The following is a 10,924-nucleotide window of genomic DNA, read 5'->3' as shown; positions in this document are numbered from 1 at the left end:
GCCGCCATGTTTTCGTTTGGGCGGTCTGATTGGCCCTGAGAGTGACGTCACACTTTGACTGCGCAGTGGGTGGTCCACGGCGTGAGCATACCCTTATCCTTATACCATGGCGTAACAGGCAGCGCACGAGACTGCTATGCCAGAGATCCCGGGTTCGATCCCAGGCAGAACTGAAAAATGTTTTCGAACGCTCGTATATAGCTCCTCTCGGAAAAAAATATGTACTCTTTTTTGGAGTTTATGCTCGAGTTATGTTTCCAACGTGAATGAACATATAGACAAAAAAATTAGTTGTCTATATATATAATTCGTGAGGAGATCATTGATGTTTATAATATGTCCATTTGTGTTGGAAATCGGTCGATTACATACTCCGAAAAAGAACACATGTTTTTTTTACGAAACTCTGCATCTATACCAATAAATTCTTGAAATTTTAATTGTATTAGCAATTTTAACTTAATCTGACAAGAAAGAAATGGAAGGCAAGACTGATGTCATAAATACAAAAAGGAATATTTAGACATTAATCAAAGTTCGATCAGAAAAGTTATCTGCTTACTGATTGCAATTTCCTTCGGAATTCCTTCCACATGAACAATCAATTTTTTAAAATTACATTTATAGATTATGTACCTTACAAAATAGCTTATTGATATTTATATCTGTCATACATACATTGCCGCTTTGATCTTACTCCAGTTTCTGTTAACTTCGTTTTTGAAAATCTCACGAACATGTATTTAAAGGTATAAAACAATGTTATTAAATACTTACGAGTATCAATTCGATTAATACCGATAATTCAATTGTAGCAACACCAACTTGATAATAATTTGTCACTACAGAGTTTATATGTGTGGTTAATATTTTTCAATTTATAATAAATAGATTTGTCTCGGGGGTATCTCTCACAGCGACTCTAATAAATTGTTTCGTATTACTCAAGGGACGACAAATAATTTGTGTGATGAATGATTGTATAACATTGATCGTATGGTCTTTCGTTATGTTGCCTTGCACAAGGCACTGTATGGATAGGTAATTGGTAAAGGACATTACAAAGTCTTGGAAGTTTCCAAAATAGGACATTTGACAATGTTGTAATGCATAATCACTTAAATTTATCAAAAGTGCTCTGGTAATTTTATCTAATTAGTTAATTTACCCGAAAGCTAAAACATTCAATCAAGAATATTGAGAATAAAAAGAAGGATTGTAACACAGTTATTTCACAGAGTAAATATACTAAAAAATATTATCAAACTTGTTTAAGTTATTAACAACTACGGTGGTGCTCTCAATTGTCTTTCCTTATTATTAAAAATTTTTTTTATTATTTATTAATTCATCATCTTTATGACATTTCTCTATTTTGTTTGTATTTAGTCAAGCTTCTCTTTTTCTAAAGATAATACTTTTTTAAATTAATTAATTTCTCGCCAAATATTTATAATATAATTTTTATGACATTTCTTTTTTTTTGTTTCTAATTAAACTTTTCAGAACAGATGCTGTATATCTTTTTAAAATAAGTAATGTTATTTTAAATATAATAATTTTATAATTTTTATAACGTTTAATTCTTTCTTTTCATTTTTAGCAAAGCTTTTTTTTCAAATAATATCATATACTTTATATTTTCATAAAATAGTTCATTTTTCTCCAAATGCAGCTTATTAATTTTATGACATTTTATTCTTGTTTTTTAATTAACTTCTTTTTTACCGACAAAGTACTTCATGTTTTTTAAAAATAATTAATTTTTTTCCTTCCTAGTCTTTATTAAAATGTTTTAATTTCTAATATGAAATGATATTAAAATGTTTTTATACTTTTTTTACAATAATTAATTTCTCTATAAACATAATTTCTTTTTAAATAGATTCTTTCGATTGTTCGATGGCTCGAGAAATTGGTCGATATAAACTCTCACATACCTTTCTATTGTAAGACTTTCTGTTGGCAATCCTACATCCAAGCGAAATGCTTCATGTTTCTTGTGCGTCCAGTGTAGACTGTAGTAGTATGGTGTAGTAGTTCAGTGGAGAACCAAGATGGCTGAAGGATGACAGTATACAGCTGTCAAGCTGTATCGAACAAATAACATTTCAAAGAAATTGGAGGGAAAATGTCTCACGTGCAATATGTGGATGAATTGGTAAAAGAATACTTGCTCTTCAGGGGTTTTAGTCAGACCTTAAAGGCCTTTGATAATGATCTGAAAGCAGAAAAGGAAAAGGGATTTAGGGTGAGAATGATTACAGCAAAATAACAAAGCATCCAACCAAATAAGAATAGGCCTTACAATAAGAACAAGATAAATGCGTCGGGATAATTGTGCAACTGTTTATTTTTATCTGTTTGCTTTATTCTGCTGTTATATATTTATCATGTTCTTTATTCAAAGTGTTACATATGTACTGAAATATTTGTGTACGAACTACAGATAGTATTAATAAAAAATTGTATATTGATATCAGGAAGATAGCTTAATATTCGACAATGTTTGATTGAGCAGGTAGATAAAATAATCGATCAATTAATGCAATACATATATACCTATGATCTGACGTCGCTGAGAGAATTATGGGGACATTTTGATACTAAAATGTTTTGCCGATTGGAAAGCCATTTTACGCCTGCGATTAGAAAGTTGGAGAATTCTGTATTAAAGATGTACTTGGTAAACGCAGCTGTGAATGGCAAGCAAGACAAAATACAGGAATTTTTCACCAAAATGACACCAGAGCTACAGGGTCATTCAGAATGGAAGGAATGGTTTGGTATGCCTCTCATATTCATTTATGGATTTATAATACTTCAGATTTAGAAGATTAACTTGTATGCTTTGTAATATTGCAGCTTTCCCCTTTATCAAAAATCCTGAAGACAATCCAATTTACTCGGTCCATTTTAGTAAGCAGTGGCACGATACTATGTTGGTATCCTTACATAATTTTTTAGCAACAATCTTTCAAGTAAGTAAAAAAAGCACTTCCACATCACATTACAAAGGAAAAATCAGTTTCTTCATATAAGTAATAAAAGACAGATTTAAATAATAGAAAACAGAAGAAGTGCATTATGCGATTGAATATACCTATAAGAAATTTTTAACGCATTTAATTACATAATAGGTTTGTTTTTTATTTGTGCACTAGATTGCACTAGGATTTTCTTTCTCCCTTTCGTCAAATACCAAATATATATTTATTTCACTTTAAGTTCCAAAAGTGTACCAGTTAAGCTACAGAAAATAGACCTTTCGTGTTGCAATAAAATAAAATAAAAGATATGCTATATAATACGAATGATGAAAAATTTAATATACTGTTATCTTAGTGTATGCCCCAGCCAACATTACTCACAATTGACGAAGACACAAATAAATTAAAACGATTGCAAGAGGAGAATGAAACATTGAGACAACGATTGAGTGATTCTGTTAAAATAGAAAGTGTATGGGATGTAAATCCAGGTCCGGCACCTCAACAACCTCCCCTTATGGATGATTTTTACATTATTGCTCAGTATGTTCGCTGTATTTCATAAAAAAGGTTCTATAATATAAATATAATTAATGATATTCATAAATAATAGAGAGTCGCCGTTACTGGAAAATCCAAAGACACTGAGGAATCTCATAAGAAATATTGGCGGTGGGTCCAGTCCAATCTTGAGTAGAAAGCCTGCAACAAACGTAAAAAAAAATGCGGAATCTGAGATGGTCTCGACTAAACGGCCAAATACGAAAGGACGGGTGAATTCGATCAGTAAGTCCGAGGCGGTCGCTAAGAGGAGCATCAGCTGTGATTCAAGATTAAATAGTTCTAGGAAAAGAGACTCTTCTATAGACACTGCTATCGAAAGAAAAACTAAGGAAAAAATAGACTCCAGTTATATTCTTTTAAGTCAGGTTAAAGAACATACTAATCTTGGGAAATTTTCACTATTTCTACTATTTATTACATTAATCACCTTTATGCAATATGCACGACGTTTACAGGAGGAGTACACAGAACACAAAACCTCTATAATTCAATGCAAAAGTAATGCGAGTGGATCGTACGTCGCAACGGGCGACGCCGATGGTGTCATTAAAGTATGGACGCCGATTCCTTCACCAAAGTAAGAAATACGTTTATACATATGACTTTGTCTATCAATGTAACATTGTAATTCTTACTATCTATATTATTATCTATTTGTATTAGGACTGTTACTACGTTCTCTTCCTCTACGGCAAATTCTAACAAAGCAATCACCTCGCTGGACTGGATATCGAAAAATGAACGTTATTTCCTGCATGGCGACAATAATGGTTTAATCCAATTGCATGACACGCGAGACTGTAAAACGCTCTGGGATATCCAGCACGAGAATTCGCGGATCGTTACTTTAATCTGCAATCCGACGGAATCTACCTTTGTTTGCTCTGTATCGGATGGCAATGAGGGTAAATTGTTGTTGTACGATATAAAAACGAAGAAGCTTGAACGAACTTTGCCGCTGGAGCAGAATGTCACTGCTTTATGTTCCGCTTTTAATCATAATGGCCAATTACTTATCACGGGATTGTCCAATGGCAATATACTCATACATGATCTGAGGCGAAACGAGATAATAGACAATCTCAACTGCCACTCTAGCCCAATAATTGATATAGAATTAATTAATGATTTTACGAATATATGTGCGCAAAGTGAGGACGGTAAACTATGTCAAAGGAGCTTGAATCACTTTGGGAAGATCTTGTGGGAGACCAAAATTAAAATCGAGAAGAACCCCGTTCATGGAAAATTATTTACTTTTGATCAGACTGGCAATTATATGTTACTCTGCACACAAACTGGAGGAAATATATACAAGGTATGTGCAAGATATTTTATACGCATACATGCTTAATATCAGTTGATTATATAATATTTAAAAACTTATTTTGTTATATTTTTTTGTATTCTGATATATTATTCTGTATTATATTTTTTAAATATTATATATTCAACCGACCTTCCTGTTTCGTCAGATGCCACCAGGCGCGCAAGGAAAGATTTTAGAGCTAGGCGGACACAAAGGTACTCTATGCTGCGACTGGTCGACTGCCAATCAATCTGGAACTTGTATAACCGGGGGTGCAGAAGGGAAAGCACGAGTATCAACACTACTCTCACCATGATATAGAAATAAAATTAGCATTTGTGTAAATTCGTAAAACAAATAGGCAATTCTGATGATATTAATTAAAGATCTTGTAGATAATATTTTATTCACTGTGTTAAACTCGCAAGTGACTAGATAGAATATACGAGTATGTGATGTAGAATAAGTACATCACATTAGGTTTTAAGATATTACATTGTATCGCCAAAACGTGGGTAATTTGTGTAAAGAAAAGATTCGAATATTTTACGAAAAGTACAATGTATCACTCTGGCAGTAATCACAAGTAATAATATAATATAATAGTCTTTTATCGTTTAAAAAGCAATCAGGGACTATAATATACATACCAAATACAAAATGTACAGAGAATTGTAATTATTTTAAGGAGAATCATAAATATCTGTATAATTATTATTACATATGATAATTTTACTCGTTTTTATAATATAATAAAAAGAAAGCGATAAAAAAGAACAATATTGTCTCGTGTGTAAAGTTAGAATTTAGGAAAATAAAACATGTACAAGAGATCAAGATGTCAATAAATACGAGTCAATTTTAGCGTTGCACATGTTAAGTTATATTGAGCTTCTTACCTTTTTCAAATCTTTACATTTAACATGAAAGGAGTTTCAAGTATGGTCTTCTCATAGACCATCTATTAAATGGACCTGTCATATCTAGCTGTGGAGACCAGTACCTTCTCAGGGCTTCAGTTATTTCCGAAGGAGTTAACGGTTTCATTACGAAATTCTATAGAGAACAATATACATATATTATGTTATTCTATGTTAGATCAATTTTTTAATAATTACAATATGTACCTTGCTATGATAGCGCGGCTTGTATGTAAATGGATTAATGTAATTGAGTCGTTGCCGATCTATGGCATCGCCGTGCATTTTACCCTGATCTTGCCGGATTAGGAATGCGAGATCAACAATTTGAGCAACTGTTTCGTATGCAAGGTAAGATAAGATTGTGTATGCTTGCTTTGATACAGTAACATCACCTATAATTAAATAAATAGAGTATTTAAAATATGATAAAATGTAGGTTGTGTACATTTTTTATTCCAATCGAGAGTAGATAGTACCATCTGCGCAAATCCAATCGCTGAATTTGTGACGATTTTTGTTCGCAAAAGATACACGACGTGACTTGCTGAATCTCATGTAATTCACCTCGTCCATGGACTTCGACGCGATGTCTGCACGAATGCATCTACGTCGTTTGACATCATCTACCGAGGATGAATTTTCCAGAAGTTCACCTGTGTTGTCAATCTGTTCTAGAAAACTTTGAAATGGCACTTTTTTCTTGGTACCATCCAATTGTTCAGGATCCGTGACATTTTGCGGCACATCGTTCGCCGTCATAAGTTTTTGAACCGAGCATCCTAATTCTTTGAGTTCTAAAAGACAAAAATTTGATTCTAAGTAAGGAATAATGGTATATATATAAGTCCGTTCTTATGACTGAACTAATGTACACTTGCACTTAAAAAGAAATATATATATATATATATATAAAATACACTTGTAATTAAAATGTAATTAAAATGAAATAGATATATACATGGTATATCTGAAATAACGTTCATGAATCATACAGTGCTATTCCTAATAAAACTGAGTCAAAAAGTCCTCTACCATTTTGCAATTTTTGCAATATTTTTCTTTAGTCATCCAATGAGCAAAATGTCTAAAATCGATGTATAAGACAACTTTAAGATATCTTTAAGAGTTCTTTAAGAAACATCTTCAAGATATTTCATAAAGAACACTGAAGGATATCTTAAAATTGTAATATACATCAATTTTATTCGGCAATCTTTCGAAATTAATATCTCTTTAATTATTGTGAAAATTACAAAATGGTAGAGGATCTTTCCGACTCAGTTTTTTATTAGGAATAGCACTGTATGATTAGTGGGAGTTATTTCAGATAAATTTTGTATATTTAAAATTTGGCAAAAGTGAAATTGAAAGTTTTTAGTGCAGTAATAAAAAATAGACCTTATAATTCAAAAATTTTGCTGTTAACTTACCAAGATATTTCACAATGCGTTGAAGCTTGATCTTATCTTTACGCAATAAAAAGAGAAGGTCCTCTCCATTAATAATATTACTTTTTTTCGAACCAGCTCGTCTGTCTGCTATTTCACAAGCTCTTTTGACAATTATTTTCATTTGTTGTAACACAACATCCTCTATGATCTTTGCAGATTCGAACAATGGTTCGCTGCTATCACCAAACCCATGCATCATCTGCCGAATTTCTATACAAACCATTCAAACTTCGTTTAACATTTACTTTGTGTAAAGCATGATTAATCTTACTTAATAACTTATTTAATATGAAATTATTTGTCAATATCAATGTAATATCCTGAAGAAAAAAATTTTTATATCATAAGATTTTTAAGAATTTGTCATATCTTTAAAGTTATGAAGATTTCTGGGAAAAAATTTTAAATATTTTTAGATTTTTTTATAAATCTTCAGAAATTATAGAATGTTGTATCTTAGAAATCTTATAATGTATTTCAGAATTCATATTTATGAAAAATTCTAGAAAAGATGAACACTCTTAGCAGAATGTTTCTGAAAAATGTTCTAATTTGTACAAAAGATTTGAAAATTTTTTAAAACTTATTGAACTATACAGAAACTCTAAAAAATTCTGAAAAATTATATGAAGAATTTAAAACAAAATTTTCACCAGGCTATGCAAACAACAATGCAATAGATAAAATTAGCCAATAATGTTGAATTTATTAAAATATCTTTTAAAATCGTAATATGAATACACAACTAGGAAATGAAAGCCTTGAATGGTCAAGCTGGATTTTCGGTGCTTAAATAATTCGATGTAAACTTATATTCAATTCTGCAAACTGCATGTCGAATTTAATTTTCAGTTTTGAAACGCAATTCTAACAAGAGTACAAATTAAATTAATAAGCAATTTAATAATATTGAGCTCATAGACTGCCATATTTATTTGCAATTAAATTGTCAACGTTATATTTATTTGGCATAACTATTTGCGCTAATGAGTTTCGAAGATAACAATTACAGTATAGAATATTATAAATAAGATTTTTATCTGTATATTTCTATTGTATATACACATATAGATCGAATACATAACCTCATAAATTGCAATGAATGCTTACCCTGAGTGTAATTCAGTGATTCAGTATCTGACGGTTTAAAAAATGATGCTTCTGCCATTTTTGCTTATTTGTGTCACTATTTCATCAAATGACAATGTAATATAAAATGTTTGAACGAAAATAAACACTATAAACAGGCATTCATTAACACAATAAATATTTACATTAAAATACTGACAGTGCTGCCACCCACTGTCATGGAATGCCAATCAACAGAAGAGGTGGGGAAAAGATATATATAAAAAAATTTTTAATATTTTCATCCGTGACAAGTACAAAGCAATCTCAATTTATTAAGTTTTTTGAAAAAAAAAATCAATAAAAAAAGGCAATAAAATCAAAAGAGGACTAAATAAAATATTAAAATTGTTATAAAAATATTTTTCAATAAAATTGTTTTTTAATTTATTTTTTGTTAGCTCTAGATAGAACGTTTACATCAATTTGTGACAGAGCTTTATATAAAAGTTCTGAAATTATAAGACAAAGAATTTCACCAGGATTATGTTAATAGCAATGTAATAAATAAAATTAGATTTTATGGCCAAGGTTGTGTATGGTGAATCAAATAAAAAAAAAAAGATTTTAATTCAAATATTTGGGAACGTTTTTATTTGCTGCTCCAAATCATTGATCTTTAATAGCAATATATAAAAATTATGTTCACTTATATAAACCTTTTATACATAAAAATTTATATTATCTAAATATCTAAAATATATTATACAGTCGAAAAGTTGATTACTCGTAATTTATAATTCAATTTGTTCTGCCGCGATGTGTTCTGGTACAACTTTAGCAACTTTACGGAATTCCTTACTTAAAGATTTTGGACATTGCATTTGTGTCCAGCTGATTGGTACCATAGTTACACCTGTAAAATAACAAGTTAAAATAAACCAACAAAGGGAATATATAGTGATTTTATACCTTCGTCGCTGTGAGCTATAACTACTCCTAGCTCATTTTCTGCGGTACTCAATTGATAAGTGTGTATTTCTGTCATTGGCATCTATCAAGAGGTATAAGAAAAATTATAGATTTAATCCTTGAAACGTTTAGTTTTAAAGTGAAGCCAAAGGATACAACTCTCGCGAGAATAATGTCTCCAGGTCGATAGCACTTGTACATTTCTAGTTTGTCTTTGTCAATTGCTCGAACATCCTCTTTTCTCAATATTCCTCTGTAAGGTCTCGTTAAGACTATGTCACCTACACACTTGATACTGCATTTACAAAATCTTTGATTCACTACAGTGATCATGGCCGTCACAATGTCTCCTGGTGCAGGAACGATGCTTTGTTCTGTTATACCGTGTACTTCCACTGTACGAGTCTATAATAATATAAGATTTAGGCCTGATTTTTCATTATCTGATTAACGTATGGTTTAAATTTAACTTTGCTTAACTTGATATAAAAATTGTGTTTTTCTAAGTATAATTAATCACTAAACTGATGGTTTCACAGAAGTGGTATTAAAAGTTACTCATTACAAAACCATCAGTTTAGTAATTACCCATAGTTAGAAAAATAGAATTTTTATATTTGGTTAAGTATTATAAGTTAATCAGAAAATGAAAAATTAAGGTAGAGAAATCTATTCTAATATGTTAGAGATATCTCTATCTTAGAGATATCTATTCTAATACATTAACCCTCCAGAGTGCTAACATGTGTTTATTGGACCTATTCAATTATATTCTTTTGGATTTTACAGTGGGTTTGATCTTATTCAATTATATTCTTCGGCCAGTATTCATAACCAGTTCTTATATTTGAAACTGTCTTAAGTATAGTTTTAAAATGTCATTCATAGTCAAATCTTATATTCAATACTGTCTTAAGTACGGTCTTAAGTTATGAACCAATTAGAAGGCCATTAGCGTCTTAAGACATTACTTAAGAGGGTCTTGAAATAAAAATCGACTATGAATACCGGCCAATAGATCCAATGTAATTGTTAGATTTTGAAGTCAGCTCAGAAGAGTTAAATACAAACAAAGAAGATTTTTACTTTGTCGTCTATCACTAATTTTACAATGCCAGCGAGTTTCGAATAGATGTAACCCTGCTGCTCGTATGTCCCTGCACCAGCTACATTACTCTTATCAGCTACACATAATCTTTGGCCTTGAAAAAATATTGCAAAATTAATTTAATATTTGCGAAGCAAATCAACATTGCTAAAAATCGATAAATAATTACCGGGCACGCAGATGACAAGTTCTTCCTGTTCAGTCATTATTTCGGTATTCTTTGATGTACTTCGGTAATCTCTAATTTATCAATAAAAAACATTAATTTCTCGTGTAAAATTGTTGTATCAATACGACATACAAAATTAATATACGACATACAAAAATCTAGAAATCCGAGATATATATATATATACAAATAAAAATTTCTTATTCGAAATATTAAATTAATTTTTTTTTATAAAGTTAGGTTAACCACATGTGGACATATTTCAGATTTTCAGATGGCATCAATGGCCTAGGGTAATTTATGGTGTAATCAGTGAAGAGTGCCCCTAGATGAAAGGTGAGGCACCGTGAGCGTCATGATTACGTGACGT

General features: G+C 30.8%; 3 protein-coding genes across 3 annotated transcripts; 1 reads left to right on the top strand and 2 right to left on the bottom strand.

Moving 5' to 3' along the window:
* Nucleotides 1–329: 329 nt before the first annotated feature.
* On the bottom strand, nucleotides 330–1,092 carry LOC108767940 (uncharacterized). The gene is made up of 5 exons (XM_018518083.1): nucleotides 916–1,092; nucleotides 778–849; nucleotides 679–728; nucleotides 563–636; nucleotides 330–412 (listed from the first exon to the last, which is right to left on the bottom strand). The coding sequence occupies exons 1-5, from the start codon at nucleotides 1,090–1,092 to the stop codon at nucleotides 330–332; spliced, it is 456 nt and encodes a 151-aa protein (XP_018373585.1).
* Nucleotides 1,093–1,948: 856 nt separating this feature from the next.
* On the top strand, nucleotides 1,949–5,548 carry LOC108767970 (WD repeat-containing protein 91). The gene is made up of 8 exons (XM_018518124.1): nucleotides 1,949–2,251; nucleotides 2,522–2,786; nucleotides 2,866–2,981; nucleotides 3,346–3,533; nucleotides 3,604–3,919; nucleotides 4,010–4,131; nucleotides 4,218–4,872; nucleotides 5,030–5,548. Exons 1-8 carry the CDS (start codon nucleotides 2,132–2,134, stop codon nucleotides 5,177–5,179), a joined length of 1,932 nt encoding a protein of 643 aa, XP_018373626.1. The 5' UTR covers nucleotides 1,949–2,131; the 3' UTR covers nucleotides 5,180–5,548.
* On the bottom strand, nucleotides 3,625–10,710 carry Spt3 (Transcription initiation protein Spt3). The gene is made up of 9 exons (XM_018518127.1): nucleotides 10,555–10,710; nucleotides 10,364–10,479; nucleotides 9,434–9,682; nucleotides 9,278–9,359; nucleotides 7,217–7,447; nucleotides 6,263–6,580; nucleotides 5,991–6,178; nucleotides 5,763–5,919; nucleotides 3,625–3,692 (listed from the first exon to the last, which is right to left on the bottom strand). Exons 1-8 carry the CDS (start codon nucleotides 10,589–10,591, stop codon nucleotides 5,782–5,784), a joined length of 1,359 nt encoding a protein of 452 aa, XP_018373629.1. The 5' UTR covers nucleotides 10,592–10,710; the 3' UTR covers nucleotides 3,625–3,692; nucleotides 5,763–5,781.
* Nucleotides 10,711–10,924: the final 214 nt, after the last annotated feature.

Source organism: Trachymyrmex cornetzi, unplaced genomic scaffold (assembly GCF_001594075.2).
Source record: "Trachymyrmex cornetzi isolate Tcor2-1 unplaced genomic scaffold, Tcor1.1 scaffold74, whole genome shotgun sequence".
Lineage (NCBI taxonomy): Eukaryota > Metazoa > Arthropoda > Insecta > Hymenoptera > Formicidae > Trachymyrmex > Trachymyrmex cornetzi.
This window is presented reverse-complemented; position numbering and strand designations above follow the sequence as displayed.